Source organism: Mobula hypostoma, chromosome 2 (genome assembly GCF_963921235.1).
Source record: "Mobula hypostoma chromosome 2, sMobHyp1.1, whole genome shotgun sequence".
Taxonomy (NCBI): domain Eukaryota; kingdom Metazoa; phylum Chordata; class Chondrichthyes; order Myliobatiformes; family Myliobatidae; genus Mobula; species Mobula hypostoma.
Window position 1 is genome coordinate 143,815,870 of NC_086098.1, and position 19,968 is coordinate 143,835,837.

At 45.5% G+C, this 19,968-nt stretch overlaps 1 protein-coding gene across 1 annotated transcript in view; it reads left to right on the plus strand.

Moving 5' to 3' along the window:
* The first annotated feature begins 295 nt into the window (after positions 1-295).
* Positions 296-19,968, plus strand: part of bves (blood vessel epicardial substance) — a 76,797-nt gene continuing 57,124 nt past the window's right edge. Inside the window, exons 1-3 of the mRNA XM_063040831.1 lie at positions 296-953; positions 1,644-1,752; positions 2,592-2,750. Of these exons, the coding sequence (XP_062896901.1) occupies positions 466-953; positions 1,644-1,752; positions 2,592-2,750 (756 nt within the window). The 5' untranslated portion in view covers positions 296-465. The remainder of the gene's footprint in view (positions 954-1,643; positions 1,753-2,591; positions 2,751-19,968) is intronic.

Sequence of the window (19,968 nt, forward strand, 5' to 3'; positions counted from 1 at the left end):
TACTCCAGCAAAATCTCTAAAGGTTGGTCATCCCATCACTGATTTCCTCTTCCATTATCTTTGCCGACGAAAGTATGAAAGAGAAAAAAGGACTGGCGAGCAAGGTAGCGGGATGAAATACGACGTGGCAGTTCGATGGTCACTAGGACCCGCTAAGAACCTGCTGCAGCCACTGATTCTGGCACAAGTTACTTCCTCGACACACAGCTCTAACCGGACGCACCCTCGGACTTGGCTTTCGTTGCCGTCAGATCTGTAGTTTGATTCTATGCCGTAGTTTTTTTTTAATATATGAAGGGACGAAAGAGAACCTGGCCCGTAAGCGGGAAATTCGGGGGGGGGGGGTATTTTCCCCATTAAACAGAGCAACTCTCGCCTGACGTGCCCGTTCCCCGGATCTGCTATTTCTGACTGTCTCCAACCTCCTTACCACTCTCCCGAATCCGAGTGCGCGATCGTACCAGGATGGACGGCGAAAACTCAACTTTGTGGGAAACGCTGATGTACGCTCCCCACTCCTGCGGCGGCTGGAAGCCCAGCGTGGAAGGCTCTATCTACCACCTAGCCAACATCTTCTTTGCTTTAGGTTACATGGGCGGCAGCGGCCTCGTTGGCCTTCTCTATATCAATCTTTTCTTGTGCTCTGCTTTCCTCTGCACTTCCATCTGGGCGTGGACGGACGTGTGCGCCGCTGATATCTTTTCCTGGAATTTCGCCCTGGTGGTCATCTCCGCTATACAGATCATCCACGTCGCCTATCAGCTCCGCAGCGTCTCGTTCCAGGAAGATTTACAGAACCTGTACTGCGCTATTTTCCAACCGCTCGGGATCCCTTTGACTGTCTACAAGAAGTTGGTTACCTGTTGTAATGTGGTCTCTTTGGAAAAGGATCACTGCTACGCCATGGAAGGCAAAACTCCAATCGAAAGGCTGTCTCTCCTCTTGTCGGGAAGGTAAGTAGGTGACCGAGTTATTCCGCGAGTCCTTGACGGAGAGTTTTAAAGCTGTTGCTTGCTGGTACTTCTTCCGACAGGGTGAAGCAAAACCGCGATTCGATTAGGCTAGGTGTGAATTCGTGGCGAATATTGGTTACTTTCCACTTAACAATGTATGCATTGCGAATAAATGACCGTTAAACTCTGGAAGACACCTCCCAAAATATTAGGTCACGGGCAGTCTGATTAAATAGGCATCCGCTGCAACTTTGTTCCCGATATTCTTTGTTTAATCGCATCGCAGCCCTCGTTCGAGTTATATACCAAGAGCCTGCGCTGGGCTGGTGTCTCCGAAAGAAACAATGTAGATCGGCAGCTCCTCAGTATGTCATAAAGTATCTAGCAGACAAGAGGGTGTAGACTCTAGAGATAAGGGCACTAAAGCAGTCCCTGCCTCCCGTCGGGTACCGATTTGCACAAATCTCATTTTCCAGTGCTCTAGCTGCAGTATGTGCTTTTCTCAGGGGTTAAGAGATTTTGAGTGATTTACTTGACACTCGTTTGCCATGCAGGGCATCTATCTGACTTGCCGAGCAGTTTAGCAATTACGCATCGATTTCAGATGTCGAGCATCCTCCGTTGTTTGCTTCTGCATCGATCCCTGCCACTAAATAATCATCTCGCTTCATTCATTTTTTTCTTCGGCAGGATTCGGGTGACGGTGGACGGAGAGTTTTTGCATTACATTTTTCCATATCAGTTTCTGGATTCCCCGGAATGGGATTCACTCAGGCCATCGGAGAATGGGATATTCCAGGTAAAATGAGAATCTTAGATTCAGCGAGCAAAAATCATCTTTAGGGTGCCCGGCCACCATATACAACATAATACGTCCACAGAATCTATGGGAGTGTTAGTTAACCCCCATTTTATTCATTCTTCTGTTCGCTTCGTCCTCCTTTTCCTGGTACAACCATTGGGAGGTGGGGATTTCTTATTGTCACGGGAATGACTCTTTTCAGAGCAATAGATTAGGAATATAAATTGCACCAACCTATACAGATGGTACTTTGAGAGTATATTCAATTGGTATTGGCTCGAAGCGCGTGTTTTCCGCCCCTCTGCTTAGGACCGCAGTAAGTGTTTCAGAAGAGATATCCATTAAAAGTTACGAAATCATTATTTACCAACAATTTTATTATTTCCTTAGACCGAAAGAGCACGCTTGCTCTCTCCCAGTACCTCAGCCGCGCAGTCCCAAACGATCGAATTTAGCCCCCCCCCCCACCCCTCTGAATTAAGCTGGAGGTGCCGTTGTTCACATTTTAAAAAATATTTTAACAATTAAATGTTCCCCCCTGTCAACCATATTCTGTAATAGGTTCTTGCTGGTATCGCAGCAAGCACGGCCATTTGCTAGAGTTGAGTGAAAGCAAATGCAAGAGTTTCAACAGGTTTGTTTAAGGGACTTCGCCTGAAAGGTCAGCTGTTGCCCTCTCCGCCGGCGCTGAGTGTTTTCAGCAACTTTGTATTTCAGATCTCCGGTATTTGGTGATGTTGATGGTCTGGGTGCGGGTGACAGTGGCTTTGGAGCGCGGGTCAGTTGAATCACTCGCGTCGTTGATAGAGCATATCTGTATTTGCCCCCTTCTCCAGGTGACGCTTACAGCCGAGACTGACTGTCGCTTCGCCGCCTGGAGGAGAAAGAAACTCTACCTGTTATTCGCCCATCACCGCCGCATTTCCAGACTGTTTTCTGTCTTAATTGGAAAAGATATTGCGGACAAACTGCACTCACTCAACGACAAAGTCTGTGTCAGCAGCGGATTCCGCTACGACATCAGGTTGCCCAGCTTCTATCACTTGGCAGCGCCTATGAGCCGTCTGTCCCAGAGGAACTCGAGGCGCCCGAAGTTATGAGCTTCGTTCCCCGAGTGGATGGTTGGCGGGACCCAGCCCGGGAACTCCTACATCAGTGCGAGCAGCGAGAAGGCAAGGCGAGCCCCGAACCCTCTGCTCCCGGTGGAACTGGGAGCGGAACCCAGTCAGCGGTGGTTCCGAGCTGCTTAGAGTGTTTGCGTTTGGCGTCGCCTATCGTTTCCCTGCTGACTTTTTTTTCGCAATATGTACGGGGGAGATGGTTTGTGGCGGTAGCGAGGGAGAGAGGTGGCGGGATGGGGGGAAGGGGAGAGGTGGTAATTTATAAGATAAGACTGCAGGAGATCAGAAATATCCCAAATCAGGAGCGGTGATTCGGTGCACACTGCCAATCCTGCAATGATTTACTATTACTCGGGATGGGGGAAAAAGGTGTTACCGCTAATTTCTACAAAACACTTTTGTTTTCGAAAGGAAATGCAAGGGGTAAAGTTGAACGGTCCCCAGCTCCCGCAATCTCTTGTAGAGGAGGCACCCATTTACCCCGAATGTTGCAGGAGACACTGCAAGGTATGAAGGCAGGAAGCGCCGCTGACCGGTTCTCCCCCGCACCGGTAGCTTTCCGCTCTGCCTTCTACGGCGAATACGGCCTCTGGAAGGCGAGGCGAGGATGCGCAGTTACTGGGCACTCAAGTAAAGCCCACGATCCCTGGCAGGACCAGTATGGTGAAAGGTGGAAGTTCAGGGCTTTCGCATTGCGATGCTACCACACGGAGGCAGTACAGCGCGGGATAAGGCCCTTCGGACCACAATGTCTGTGCTCGACCACGATGGCAACTTAAACTCAATCATGCCTGCACACGATCCACATCCCTCCATTCCCTGAATATGTCCCATGTCTATCTAGGAACCTCTCAAACGCCACATTCATCTCTGCTTCCTCCCTTGGCAGCCGGTGTCAGGTACATCGCACTTTGTGTGTTCACGGTCCTAATGTGTCCGCCCCATTCTTCCTGAGAGTGCATTTTTTTTAATTTTGGAAAAAGTGAACCCGCTACTTGACTCCATCTTCCTCGTGATCTACTTCCTTAGAAAGTCAAATGGTTAAAAACCCATTTGCAATGAATGTATTAGAGAGTTACAATAGGTAACGAGCAGAAGTTAACGAGATGACGCGCTTGTTCAGTTGCAATCAATAACTCAGAATTATAAAGAAAGTGTGTCTAGTGTCATTGTAATACAATATATTCATTGTCGGAAATCTAAAGTAATCTGTGTAATTTGAGTTTCCAGCTAATCTTTGATGAATAAAGAGGTGTTGGGTTTCTATGTTGCATCTTTCAGCACAGGTTATAAATCTCTGTCTGTTGGCTGTCAATGTCAGTAAACAGTGTTAAATAACGATAAATAATTTGCTCCCGGTGACGGAAAGTCATCGACGTAAGCTCAAGACCTGCTTGTCTAAAAACAAGTTAAAGGTCCTTCATACGTTGTTTTCCCAAAACTTTGATGGGGTGTCACGTGCCTTGCAGCGCGGGTTCAAATCTGTTCGTGCATCCTCCCAGTGTCGCAGTGACTCCCACGTCCTAAAGATGTGCTGGGATTTTAATTAGATGCTGTGATTTACTCACTAGTGCAGGTTATCGCCACAAGGAAGTGGATGCGTGTACGTGTGAGAGGAAATAGCGAGAGTTTCGGGAAACATGGAGAGCGGGAATGGGGTGGCTCCATGGACTTAACAGTCATTGTAAGACAAAGTTCTGGGGTTTAGTTACAGGACTAGTGCATTCTTCCGGATGGGAATCATTTTGACCAGAAGCTGCATTTACCCAAATACAGTGAAATCAAAATTAAAGAGGTTGTGATGGGAAGACAGGAGGGTATCATGGGCCAGGAAATATCTATCTTGGAATCACGTTTTTAAAACACCCAGATCCAGCAAAAGGGAGAGGCCCACTGTAGTACAACCATTGAATGGTAGATGTTGGGGGGGGGGGAGTCATATTAGTGAATATATCGTAAGAATTGGGTACAATACAATGATGAGGTGAAAGTGCGTGAAATGTTTATGGTAGCACAGCGGTGTAGTTCATTGAGCCACCATTTTGTAGAATCAACCCTGACCTAGGGCGCTGTAGATGCAGATTGCACGTTCTCCCAGATCCCAAAGGCGTTTGGGTCTTTATGTTAATTGGCTACCGTAAATTGCTCTTGGTGCCTAGGTGAGTGGAAGAATTTGAAGAGTGTGGGAGAATGTGGAGCGAATTTTTTAATAGGATTAATGTAGGATTAGAGTAAATGGGTCAGCATGGTCTCAGTGCGATGAAGGTAATGGCGATGACGATGTTGCACCCCTCCAGATTTAACCACAGGAGAAACCCTCTAAGGTGAGTACTCACCAAGCAAGTAGGATGACAAGAGGACATGGTTGTTAGAATGGAGCTGGCTTGCTCCAATTTTAGAGAGTATTCGAGATACTGCACCTGGACCACTGTGTACATTTCTAATGCCCCCACCCAAGAAGGAGTTTAATTGTGACAGAGGAAGTGCAGTTAAAGTTCTCTTGATTAATTCCTGGTATAGAAGATTGGAATAAGACAGACCAGGCTTACACTGTTAAAAGTGCAGAAGAATGAGAAATGATCTCATTGAAACATGCAAAACTGTGATAAAGCCTCACAGAGTAGGTATTTCCCCTGGTTAGATGCCTAGAACCAACAGTTATAGTCTCTGAATAACGGATTGGTCAATCAGGACTGAGATCTTCTGTGGATCATTGGGCTCTCTTCTGGGGAAGGTATGACCAGTACAAAAACGATAGTTACGCCTGAACCCGAGAGGGACAAATGTCTTGGTGAACAGATTTGGTAGAACTGTTAGGAAGGGTTGAAACTAGTTTGGCTGAGGGAAGAGAATCAGAGAGATAGGTCAGAGAATGTGACAGTTCATGCATGGGTAGATGTAGCTTGTAGAATGAGGAAGGATATACAGTCAATAGCACAAAGTTGCACTCAGTGGGATGGGTTGAAGTGTACTCTGTCTATTTTAATGCAAGAAGTATGAAGAACAAGGGTAATGATTTAGAGCATGGGTCAGTACATGGAACTGCAATGTCATTGCCATTTACAGAGACTTGGCTGTCCCCAGGGCAAGAATGGCTGCTGGATGCTCCAGGATTTAGATGTTTCAAAAATGACAGGGGGAGGGAGTTAAAGAGGTGGGGAGGGGTTGCATTGCTTATCACAGTTGCAGAAAGGGACAGCTTCAAGGAGAGATTGTCTATCAGAGTCGATGTGGGTGAAAGTCAGAAACTGGAAGGGAATAATCACTCTTTTAGGAGTGTTCTATTGACCCCTCCCCCAGTAGCAACAGAAGTACTGTGGAAAGATTGGGGGGGCAGATTTTGGAAATATGCAATAATAACAGGGTTGTTATGGCTGACTTAAACTTCCCTATGATTGGCACCTCCTCAGGACTAAAGTATTAAGATGGGGCAGAATTTGTTAGGTGTGCCCAGAAAGGATTCTGGACATAATATAAAGACAGGATGACTAGAGTTGAGGCCATCCTGGATCTTGTGCTAGGCAATGGACCAGGTCAGGTGTCAGATATTTTGGCGGAGGAGCATTTCAAAGATAATGACTTTTTCTATGGTCTAACATTCACTACAAGAGGGTAGTGAATCTTCAAATTGTCCACTTAAGGTGACCATAGTGTCAGTCATTGTGTACAGTCAAGACAGAGATTGATAGACTCGTAGTTACTAAAAAAAAAGTGAAAGGATGTGTGGTTAGTGCAAGCAAGTGACACTGAGTTATGCTCTTACACAACGGCAGAGCAGGACTGAACAGCTCACTGGCCATCTCCTGCTCCTCTTTCAGATTCTTTAAAAAAACGTTGCAGTCAGGAGAGAATTAAAGCTAGAGTGAGCAAGGGCTTGCCAATAATAATAATTTTCCTGTTACCAGAGAAATAAGCACAGGTCTTCAGAACTTGGCCGGATGCTTTCTGTGGGTTCACCATCCTGAAGGATGCTCTCATGTTGGCTTGAACATCTTGGGAAGTTCTGGACCTCACACAAAATTTTCAGAAACAAGAGCAAATCCACAGAATGTTAGTTTCATGGATAATTCACAACGCGGAAGACTGGTTGATCCAATGTGCCTATGCTAGTCAAAATAAAATGTTACTCAAGCAAATCCTTCCTTCCTGCACTAGACTCCTAACCTGAAAAAATTCTGCCTTTTTCATTTTTATCATCCATCTGTGTAGAATTCCATCCCCTCCCCTGTGACCTCTGTAATCCTTCTACAGTTGAAATCTATGCACTTAATTTCTGACCCTTCGGCAAATTTACTTTATCTGGGAATTTTGATAATTAGCAATGGAGATCCTGGGTTGATTTCAGAGTGATTGTTTAATCCATTTCATCAGTTCTGTTAGTGGGTGAGAAAGGCTCAATGGGATAACAGAATGGTGCCACAATTCCAGAGACATAATACAATGACATTCTGGAACAAACAGGAATAAGGTGTGTCCTAAACTAGTCCTTGGGCCGCTTAGTGATTCTGGTGATAGGCTGGGACAATCTTGAAAGAAGCAATCAGCATAGATGAGTAGATGGTGATGGAAGATAAATTGCAAGGTGCAGCAGCATGGAAAATTGCCCAGGTAGGTCCTTTCAACAAGAGGAAAACATATCCAATACGGCTAATTATAGCCAATTGATTTACTCTCAGTTATCAACAAGCTATGGAAAAGATGCAGTTGATAGTATATCAGGCAGCACTTACTCACCAATAACTTACTTACCGATGCCCAGTTTAAGCTTAGCCAAGATCACTTGGCTCCAGATCTCATAGCCTTGGACCAAAGAGCTGAATTCCAGGGGTGAGGTGAGACTAACTGCTTTTCACACGAAGGTAGCATTTGATTGAGCAAAAGGCAAATGGCTGGAATTACACAGTGGGTCAAGCAGCATTTATGAAGGCAAAGGGCAGGATCCTACGTCAGGTCTTTGCATCAGATACTGCATCTGAATTGGTACTGGTATTGCTTTATTATTGTCACATGTTCCAAGATTCGGGGAGAAGCTTATCATGCATATTGTTCATACAGGACAAATCATTACACAGTTCATTGACCTGGAATAAGATAAAACAATCACAATGCAGAATAAAGTGTAAAAGCTACCAAAAAGTGTGCAAGTAAATGACAAAGTTCAATATCATTATGAGGCTAAGAGTCCATCTTATTGCACAAGAGTGTGATAACAGTGGGGCAGAAGCTGGCCTTGAGCCTGGTGGGATGTGATTTTGGGGTTTTGTATCTTCTGCCTGATGGGAGAAGGGAGAAAAGAACATGTTTAGAGTGGGTGGGGTCTTTGATTATGCTGACTGTTTTACTGAGGCAGCAAGAAGTCTAGACAGAGTCTACAGAGGGGAGGCTGATTCCTGTGATGTGCTGAGCTTTGCCCAGAACTCTCTGCAGTTTCTTGCAGTGACATGTAGAGCAGTGCCGTACCAAGCCATTACGTATCTGGACAGAATGCTTTCTATGGTGCATCAATAACAATTCATAAGACTTGTAGGAGACATGCCAAATTTCTTTCCCCTTCTGAGGAAGTAGCATTGTTGGTGAGGTTTCTTGGCCATGACATCAATATGGTTGGACCAGGACAAACTATTGGTGATGTTCACTCCTAGAAACTTGAAGCTCTCAACTTCTCTCAGCCTCAACACATTGATGTAGACAGGAGCATGTGCACCATCCCCGCTTTCTGAAGTCAATGACCAGCTCTTTTGTTAACATTGAGAGAAAGGTTGTTGTCACGACACCATGTTGCTAAGCTCTCTATCTCCTTCCCACACACTAACTTATGGTTATGTCGGATGCGGCCCACCACAGATCGTATCACCTGTTAAATTTTAGACACAGTTGGTACAGATTCTAGCCATGCAGTCATGCATGCACATGTGGTTGAGTAGGGGACTGAGGACTGTTAGGTACTTCATGGATGTCTTGTGATTGTCTTATGACCATGATGTAATTGAGTAGCTGATGAGCATGATGTAATGGTCTTGTGGAGGTCACATGATGTAATTTTCCCGCCAATGTACGGTCACGTGATGACATGTTCACCACGGGTATAAAAGGGAGACCCCTGGTGATGCAGTTAGGTTTTCAATTTAGTTTTGTGTTAGATACTCCATTTTGCTGCGTATTCGGTTTATGATGCCGTTTTGTTTTAAAGTGGAGTTCTACTTTCTATTGTAAGTAGTATTGGAGAGTGAAGACCTTACCAAAGTACAGGAATTTGCCGAGTCGAGTAAAGCTGATATCGTTTGACGGTTTTGGAGAGGATTGACCTTTATTGGATCTTCGTTCAAGAAAAAGTGACCTGCAACTGAGCTATCCCCTGCTAAAGTAAGAAGGATAGTGCAGTGTCTATTCTCCAGAGGAAAAGGTCAGATCCTTTAAACCGTTTTATTTCCGTCATTGTGAATCCTGCAGACAAGGCAGGTTCTGGCTGGGATCAGCAGTAACGTTACGTCTTTGAGGAATTCTTTATTTCAGGAAAGACTCTCCTAATTGACTGTATAAATCTCTTGGACTTTCGAATTTACTATTCTAAGAACTGTGTTCGAATTTACCACTTTAAGAACTGTTTTCGCATTTACCCTTTTAAGAACTGTTCCAGAGTTGCCGTATAGCAATTAACCTCCGGTTAAGTCAGTCGCTTAAATACATTTCGCTTTTTTTTTGAGCAGAGTTTAATAAATGTTTGTTTGTTTTTTATAAAACCTAACTTGTTTCTATATTCATTGATGCCGGTCACGTGATAGGACACAACCTTGAGACGTACCAGAGTTTAGAATAATTGTGACGGAGGAATTGCTTCCTGTCCTTACTGATTATGCAATGTCTTATGAGTTCTTCCAGAAGTTTCTTTTTAGCTCCTGAAATCTGCAATCTCTATTGTCCCACCAAGGAGTCCTTGTAAAACTGAAGATATTGAGCAACAAGGAGAAAACAACAGTATTTGGAGACCTAACTTGCACAAATCAATGTTATGACTGTTGATGGTTAATTAATCCAGCTCAGGGACATTACTGCAGAAATTCTTCAGGTTTCACAAATAATTCCACAATATGAAATTCCATTCAAATTCCTTCGCACTTGATGTAGTCCATTAGTGCACGCAGGATCTAGTGCACCCACATCAATAAGTGGCAAGCAATGTTCAAGATACAAAGACACAAAGGTTAGCCTAACGTCGGTGGTGGGGAAACTGCTGGAGTCAGTTATCAAGGATGTGATAACAGCACATTTGGAAAGCGGCGAAATGATCGGACAAAGTCAGCATGGATTTGTGAAAGGAAAATCATGTCTGACGAATCTCATAGAATTTTTTGAGGATGTAACTAGTAGAGTGGATAGGGGAGAACCAGTGGATGTGGTATATTTGGATTTTCAAAAGGCTTTTGACAAAGTCCCACACAGGAGATTAGTGTGCAAACTTAAAGCACACGGTATTGGGGGTAAGGTATTGGTGTGGGTGGAGAATTGGTTGGCAGACAGGAAGCAAAGAGTGGGAATAAACGGGACCTTTTCAGAATGGCAGGCGGTGACTAGTGGGGTACTGCAAGGCTCAGTGCTGGGACCCCAGTTGTTTACAATATATATTAATGACTTGGATGAGGGAATTAAATGCAGCATCTCCAAGTTTGCGGATGACACGAAGCTGGGTGGCAGTGTTAACTGTGAGGAGGATGCTAAGAGGATGCAGCGTGACTTGGATAGGTTGGGTGAGTGGGCAAATTCATGGCAGATGCAATTTAATGTGGATAAATGTGAAGTTATCCACTTTGGTGGCAAAAATAGGAAAACAGGTTATTATCTGAATAGTGGCCGGCCGATTAGGAAAAGGGGAGGTGCAACGAGACCTGGGTGTCATTATACACCAGTCATTGAAAGTGGGCATGCAGGTACAGCAGGCGGTGAAAAAGGCGAATGGTATGCTGGCATTTATAGCGAGAGGATTCGAGTACAGGAGCAGGGAGGTACTACTGCAGTTGTACAAGGCCTTGGTGAGACCACACCTGGAGTATTGTGTGCAGTTTTGGTCCCCTAATCTGAGGCAAGACATCCTTGCTATAGTGGGAGTACAAAGAAGGTTCACCAGATTGATTCCTGGGATGGCAGGACTTTCATATGAAGAAAGACTGGATGAACTGGGCTTGTACTCGTTGGAATTTAGAAGATTGAGCGGGGATCTGATTGAAACGTATAAGATCCTAAAGGGATTGGACAGGCTAGATGCAGGAAGATTGTTCCCGATGTTGGGGAAGTCCAGAACGAGGGGCCACAGTTTGAGGATAGAGGGGAAGCCTTTTAGGACCGAGATTAGGAAAAACTTCTTCACACAGAGAGTGGTGAATCTGTGGAATTCTCTGCCACAGGAAACAGTTGAGGCCAGTTCATTGGCTATATTTAAGAGGGAGTTAGATATGGCCCTTGTGGCTACGGGGGTCAGGGGGTATGGAGGGAAGGCTGGGGCGGGGTTCTGAGTTGGATGATCAGCCATGATCATAATAAATGGCGGTGCAGGCTTGAAGGGCCGAATGGCCTACTCCTGCACCTATTTTCTATGTTTCTATGTTTCTATACCAAATGATGACCATCTCCAGCAAGAGAAAGTCTAACCCTGCCCATGACATTCAATAGTATTACCAGTAGCAATTCCCCCACCATTAATATCCTGAAGACCATCACTGAGTTGAAGGTCAACTGTATCTGCCACATAAATACTATAGCTACAAGCAATGTTCCCTCTAAGGTGTACACACACACATACACACACGTTTTTTGCTACTAGGACACAAACTGTGCACGGAAGGTTGTCCCCCCGACCTCATTGGCTTGTAAAGTATATTTCATGATTGTACACATCATATTTCCTTTTCCGCTTTCTGATGCAGATGACTTTGACAACATGGAGTTTGTGATGACTTGTCAGCAGATTTTAGAACTGGCTTAATTATACTGTTTTTATTGAAGAAATTATTCTGTGTGCACCTGTTGTCACTGGGCAAAAAACTGCACAGCACAAGATTTTTGCGTACACTGGTCTTTACAAATTAGAGAGAACATTAGCTACAAGAACAATTTGGATATTCTGCTGTGAATGACACTCCCAATGCTTTATGGATGGCATCCGTTAGTCTTGTGAGACCGTGGATCTGCGCCTGGAAAGTCTTGCTTCAGTCTCTCCAGGGTGCAGGCCTGGGCAAGGTTGTATGAAAGACTGGCAGTTTCCCAAGCAGCAAGTCTCCACTCCCTATGCCACCGATGTTGTCCAAGGGAAGGGCAAGGGCCAATACAGCTTGGCACCAGTGATGTTGCAGGAGTTGCCAGAACGAGACTGAAAGCAATGTCGGACTGCCTTAGGGACTCCAGCTCCGGATTTATCCTCAGGGTTTACTCCCGAAGCCTTTCCCATGAGTGTGTATGGCCGCAAGGCAGCGGAGGTTTGAAATCAGAGATTTCCCTCTCTTAGATGGACTGCCTTCCCAGGCTGACGAGCTCATCTACCAAAAACACTAGTTTTAAGGCGCCAGTACCCGCCTTCGCCCCTTCTCCTGTCAGTAGAAATAGTTCCACTGGGCTTAGAGGCTAAGCTACATGAGAAGGCCAGGAGTTGGACTTGGTTGTCAGAGGCTATTTGAGGTGCATGCCATGAGGAGCACTTTTAGGTAGTGGGAGCTTGTCCCTACTACCACTCTTTGGTTTGAATGCTCCAACATCAGTTGTAAGACATAAGTCAGGAAAGCATTGCTATGGTCCGGTCCATGAAATCCGCATTCCGGTTCACAGTCTGGTCCATGTTCCTTATTCCAGGTTTTCCGGTTTTCCCCAGTTTCTGTTGAGGCAGCTGATTCTCGTTTGTGCTGGCTTTATAAATAGCTTCAGGATTCAGCCTCTGGCTGCTGGATTGTTCCTGTCCAGACCCCCTGTCTGAATCCCTTCCCTTCGCCTTTCTCCCAGCACCTTGCACCCAGCCCAGCCTGCACCACTGTCAAGTTCCATTGCCGGAGCAAGATAAGATAAGGACCATCTGCTGCTACCTTGTGTTGGGAACCATCTTGTCGTATTCTGCATTCTGTGTATGAGTCCTGGCCCTACGTCTTGTTTCCAAGGAGGGGTCCCGGCTCTGCATTCCTGTCTCCCCCTCAACCTAGGCTCCATGTTCCTGTCTCCCCCTTGACCTAGGCTCTGCGTTCCTGTCTCCCCCTCGACCAAGTCAAGGCTTCAGGGTCCAGTCGTAGCCACGTCCAAGAACCTTGTCCCGTCCAAGCCAAGGCTTTGTGTTCTCATCCTGTCCATGTGCCTCATCCAGTCCTGTCTCCCAAGACCACCATCATGTCTTCGCCTAGTTCTGGAGTCCGAGTCCGAGTCAAGTCCCAGGTTCTGGGTCCTTGCCCAGTCTTTGACTCGGAGTCCATATCCAAGCCTTAAAGTACCCTCGCACCTCGAGGAACCCAAGCCTCATCATGTCTTCGCCTCGAGGAACTCGAGCCTCGTCATGTCTTCACCTAGATCCAGGGTCTGAACCCAAGCCAAGACCCAGGTTTCGAGTCCTTGTCCAGTCTCTGGCTCAGAGTCCTTGTCCAGACTCCTAGTTCCAAGTTCCAAGTTCCATGTTCTGGTTCCGCTATCCTAGTCAAGTCCTAGCCCAGGCCCTGAATCCTTGTCTTGTCCAGGGCCTGTGTCAATGTCCAGCGTCATTCCTTCCCCTCTTCCCTTGCTTCCTTGCAACGCCTAGTCCAGTTCCTAGTACTTCAGTGTCTGTGTCTTGCATTTGGGTCCGCCACCAGTACCCCACCCCACCCACTCAAAAGTACAAGAGCAGGAAGTCCATAGGACAACAGCACCTTCAGGTTCCCTTCCATGCCATGCACCATCCTCATTTCAAAATAGATCATCAGTCCTTCAGCATAACAGGGTCTAAATCTTGGAACACCCTACACAATAGTACCAAAGATGCTTCACTAGGAGAACTACAGCAGGTCATAAGTGTGGCTCATCACCATCTCTTTAAGGGCAAATAAAGAAAGGCTGGATCCTAAAAATGAATAGTATGGGACTTGATTGTCATCACTCAAGACAATGAGACTGCAGTTCTACTCCTGTCTGTGCAAAACAGATATTTGCAATGCATGCAGTACGACTTAATTTTTATAAATTCCCATATTTACATGCAACAAGTGACTTTGATAGTCCATAAAGGTCATTGGCGAGCCGGGTGTAGCATTATTCAGCTGCACAACAGGCCTCGGGAAGAAGTGGGTTTTCAGCCTCACTGCCTGGGTGAAGATGTTTCCGTATCTCCTACTAGGTGGCAGCAGATTAAACAGACAGTGTCCAGGATGGGATGGGTCTTTAATGACGTTACGAATGCACCATAGGCATCGAGAGTTGCAGATTGTCTCCAAGAACAGTGGTTGGGTCCCCGTGATGCACTGAGCTATCCTTATCACCAGTCCAGAGCTGCCTCATAACTTTGGAAATCAGTAAAATGTGAAATATCTCAGTTAGTTCATTGAACGGGTTCTGTGCCTCCTTTAAGGCCAGCTCACCGTGTTACTCAAGATTCATAACACTGGAGTTTAAGGTTGAAGATATACATTTCATTGTGATTCGTGTCCATGTTCCTCAAGGTGCAAATGGTTTCTGTAGGAGAATTGAATTTTTTTTCCCATTTTAAGACATCGGGGAAAGCAAAAGTCTTTCTGGATCACTATAATATGGTAAACTGGAGAGTCAAACATGCCTTTTCACAGTTTCTGAAAACTGGGTCATAGAGTCAAGATCAGTGATGTCATCTTTCCAATTCCTGCAATGACCTTTTACCGCTTAGTGTTGTCAGTGCGTGTCCATTGGGAAATTGGTTTGAGATTTCCCAACCATATTTTATTTTGGAGCCTTGAACCAAACAGGGAGATGTACATACATGCTATTTGCCTAGACTGGAGAAATGCAGCAAATAATCAGGCCTTTTGGCTCACTGAGTTTGTGCCAACCAGCAAGCACCCATTTTATTATCCACAACACAAGCCAATTTATTTCAGAATTATGAGACATTTCAATAATGTACATACAGCATATTAAAAACCAGCTGCTTTCCCCTAACCCCACTTTTTATTTATTCTGGCATCTTCCCCCTTCCTTCTCAGTCCTGATGAAGGGTCTCAGCCCGAAATGTTATTTCTATTTTTCTATAGATCCTGCCTGACCTGCTGAGTTCCTCTGACATTTTGTGTATGTTGCTTTGGATTTCCAATATCTGTAGACCACCTTGTATTTATAACTGGATGACGAATCACACAAGTATTAAGTGCAATTTATGTTATTTATATGTATTATGTTATAGTTGAACATTAGAGACAAACCATTAAACACCAGATGGATGAGCTCATTCATGGACAGTGTAGCACAAATATTCAAGGGAAACCAGAAATAATGAAGTAAATTTAGTTATTTACTTAAGATAAAATATTATCAGTATGATCTAATCTTGTTGTAATGTATAAAATACATAATAGTTTTTTGTGGTTACTGAACTCCTTCAGTATCTAGAAACTACCATCGCTGTGGTCATTGGCACAGAACCTTGAAAAAGTTGAGATTCCCACACCACTCAGCTGTAGCAATTTGACAAACATCCTAAGCTCTGATGTGCTTGATAGACAGTTAAGTTTCCCAGCAGGGTGAAACTTCTTGAATGCAGTGAACAAACTTTTTACTCTTTCGCCTTTGGGCTATATCTCGCAAATAAAGAACAATAAACAGTTGTTTTTTCATTGAGCCTCGGGTAATCTCAATTGCGGGAGCAAGGAGTGCTCGAGGTTGATGGACGACTGGAGATCGGAGGATCGGAGGATCAGCCGTTGTAGGTAGGCCGAGGAAGATCGGGACTACCTAGGCATTACCTGAGGAGGAAGGTAAAACTGTGCAGACGCGGGTGAAATCAGTGGCGAGCGTGGCGTTTAAAAGGAGGCCTACTTTCAGGTGCGGGCAGCGGAGTGCGCGGGAGCAGAGTGCTGGGCTTTGGCTCAGTGGGCTTCGGCGTAAGGGGGTCTTCGGTGAGAGGTAATCAGTGAGCCTGAGTACGTGCTTGCTGAGGAAAAAAGGGAAGGTCGGTAGGTACTTTTTCATTTGTTCTGATTAATCTGGGATCAGGTAATGGGGGAGATAGTTAGAGCAGTGGTGTGCTCCGTATGCAGTATGTGGGAGGTCAGGGTCAACGCAGTTGTCCCTGATGACCACACCTGCAGAAGGTGCATCCAGCTGCAGCTCCTATCAGAGTGAGTTAGGGAATTGGAGCTGGAGCTGGATGAACTACGGATCATTCGGGAGGCAGAGACAGAGATAGATAAGAGTTATCGGGAGGTAGTCACACCGAAAAGACGGGAGGTAGGCAACTGGGTGACTGTCAGGAGATGGAGGGGGAGCAGGCAGAGAGAGCAGAGCACCCCTGTGGCCTTCCCATCAACAATAAGTATACTGTTTTGGATACTGCTGGTGGGGGTGACCGACCAGGAACAAGTTGCAGTGGTCCTGTCTCTGGCACTGAGGTTGGACCCTCGACTCAGAAGGGGAGGAGGGAAGAGAGGACGGCGGTAGTGATAGGGGATTCTATAGTCAGGGGAGCAGATAGGAGATTTTGTGGGGGAGAACGGGAGTCTCGGATGGTATGTTGCCTCCCTGCTGCCGGGGTCCGGGACATCTCAAATCGGGTGCAGGTTATTCTCGCGAGGGGGGGCAAGAATCCAGATGTTGTGGTCCATGTAGGGACCAATGACGTGGGTAGGAAGAGTGAGGGGGTCCTGCGTAGTGAGTTCAGGAAGTTAGGTGTGAAGCTGAGGGGCAGGACCTCAAGGGTAACAATCTCAGGATTGCTACCTGTGCCACGTGCGAGTGAGGCAAGGAACAGAAGGATTATACAGATCAATACGTGGCTGAGAGAATGGTGCAGGAGGGAGAGCTTCAGGTTTTTAGATAATTGGGCATTGTTCCAGGGAAGGTGGGATCTGTTCCGATGGGACGGTTTACACCTGAACTGGAGGGGTACTAACATTCTTGCAGGAAAGTTTGCTAGTGCTGCTTGGGGGGGGGGGTTTAAACTAAATTTGCAGGGGGCAGGGATCCAGAATGTGAGAGAGGATAGCGAGATGAAGTATAAAGGACAGGTGGGGACTACATGGTTCCGGAATATTAAGTATGAAGTAGAGAAAGGTGAGGCGGAACGAGTGATAAGGAGGATATATGTACAGAGGGATGGTCTGATGGAGCATGGAGTTAAATATGCAGAAAGAGTAAGTAAATTTAAGAAGGACAACAAAATTCAAGGGGCATATAGCCCGTTGAGAGTTCGGGAAGCTGGGTTATGCACAATAGGCAGCGATTTAAACAGAGAGAGGGGAAATGGGTTAAAAATTCTATATCTGAATGCACCAAGTGTCAGAAGTAAGGCGGATGAGCTTGAAGCTCAGGTGCGAATGGGTAACTATGATGTTGTTGGGATAACGGAGACATGGCTGCAGCTGTTCAGACCTGGGAATTGAATATACAAGGGTATACGTGCTATCGAAGGGACAGAAAGGTGGGCAGAGGGGGTGGGGTGGCCCTGTTGGTGAGGAATGAGATTCAGTCCCTTGCAAGGGGGAACATAGAATCAGGAGAAGTAGAATCAGTGTGGATAGAACTGAGGAACAGTAAGGGCAAAAAGACCCTAATAGGTGTTATCTACAGGCCCTCAAACAGTAGCATGGATATTGGGTGCAAGTTGAATAGGGAGTTAACAATGGCATGTGGCAAAGGAAATGTTGCAGTAGTTATGGGGGATTTCAACATGCAGGTGAACTGGGAAAATCAGGTTGGTACTGGATCCTAGGATAGGGAGTTTGTAGAGTGCCTACGGGATGCATTTTTGGAGCAGCTTGTACAAGAGCCAACCAGGGATAAGGCTATTCTGGATTTAGTGTTGTGCAATGAAGGGGATTTGATAAGTGATCTTGAAGTAAAGGAGCCATTAGGAAGTGGTGACCATAATATGATAAGTTTTTATCTGCAAGTTGAGAGGGATAAGGGGAGATCAGAAGTGTCAATATTGCAGTTGAACAAAGGAGGGAGGAGCTGGCCAAAGTTGACTGGTCAGATATCCTAGCAGAAAAGACAGTGGAACAGCAATGGCAGGTATCCTTGAGAATAATGCACAATGTGCAAAATCAGTTCATCCCCTGGAGAAGGAAGAGAAAGTGGCCACAGTGGTTGACAAAGGAAGTCAGAGATAGCATAGCATTAAAAAAGAAGTATAACAGAGATAAGGTGAGTGGGAAGACGGATGATTGGGAAATTTTTAAGGAGCAACAGAATTTAACTAAAAAGGCAATACAGGGAGAAAAAGTGAGGTATGAACGCAAGCTAGCTAGGAATATAAAGGAGGATAGCAAAAGTTTTTTTAGGTATGTGAAGAGAAGGAAGATAGTTAAGAACAATGTTGGGCCCTTGAAGAATGAATTGGGAGAAATTGTTATGGGTAACAGAGAAATGGCAGACGAATTTAATAAGTACTTTGGATCTGTCTTCACTAGGGAAGACACAAGCAATCTCCCAGATGTATGGATGGGCCAAGGACATAGGGTAACAGAGGAACTGTAACAGATTGACGTTAGGAAGGAAATGGTGATGAGTAGACTGATGGGACTGAAGGCTAACAAATCCCCAGGTCAAATGGTCTGCATCCTAGGATACTAAAGGAGGTGACTCTGGAAATTGCGGATGCATTAGTGATCATTTTCCAATGTTCCTTAGATTCAGGGTCAGTTCCTGAGGATTGGCGAATGGCTAATATTATCCCACTTTTTAAGAAAGGAGGGAGGGAGAAAACAGAGAACTATCGCCCTGTTAACCTAACATCAGTAGTGGGGAAGATGCTAGAGTCCATTATTAAAGATGAAATAGCGGCATATCTTGATAGCAGTGATAAGATTGGGCCGAGCCAGCATGGATTTACCAAGGGCAAATCATGCTTGACTAATCTACTGGAGTTTTTCGAGGATGTAACCAGGAAGATAGACGCGGGAGATCCAGTGGATGTGTGTACCTTGACTTTCAGAAGGCATTTGATAAGGTACCACATAGGAGATTGGTGGGTAAAATCAGAGCTCATGGCATTGGGGGGAGGATATTGACATGGATAGAAAACTGGTTGGCAGATAGAAAGCAAAGGGTAGCAGTGAATGGGTGTTTCTCGGAATGGCAGGTGGTGACTAGTGGGGTGCCACAGGGCTCAGTATTGGGACCACAGCTGTTTACGATTTACGTCAATGATTTAGAGGAAGGCATTGTGAATAACATCAGCAAGTTTGCTGATGATACTAAGCTGGGTGGCAGTGTGACATGTGATGAGGATGTTAGGAGAATTCAAGGTGACTTGGATAGGCTGGGTGAGTGGGCAGAAACTTGGCAGATGGCATTTAATGTGAATAAGTGTGAGGTTATTCACTTTGGGAGCAAGAACAGGAAGGCAGATTATTATCTGAATGGTGTGGAGTTAGGTTAGGGAGAAATACAAAGAGATCTAGGAGTACTTGTTTATCAGTCTCTGAAGGTGAATGAACAAGTGCAGCAGGCAGTGAAGAAGGCTAATGGAATGTTGGCCTTTATTACAAAGGGAATGGAGTACAAGAGCAAGGAAATCCTTTTGCATTTGTACAGGGCCCTGGTGAGACCACACCTGGAGTATTGTGTGCAGTTTTGATCTCCAGGGTTAAGGAAGGACATCCTGGCTGTGGAGGAGGTGCAGCGTAGGTTCACTAGGTTAATTCCTGGGATGTCTGGACTGTCTTACGCAGAGAGGTTAGAGAGACTGAGCTTGTACATGCTGGAATTAAGGAGATTGAGGGGGGATCTGATAGAGACGTATAAGATTATTAAGGGATTGGACAAGATAGAGGCAGGGAATATGTTCCAGATGCTGGGAGAGTCCAGTACCAGAGGGCATGGTTTAAGAATAAGGGGTAGGTCATTTAGGACAGAGTTGAGGAGGAACTTCTTCTCCCAGAGAGTTGTGGAGGTGTGGAACACGCTG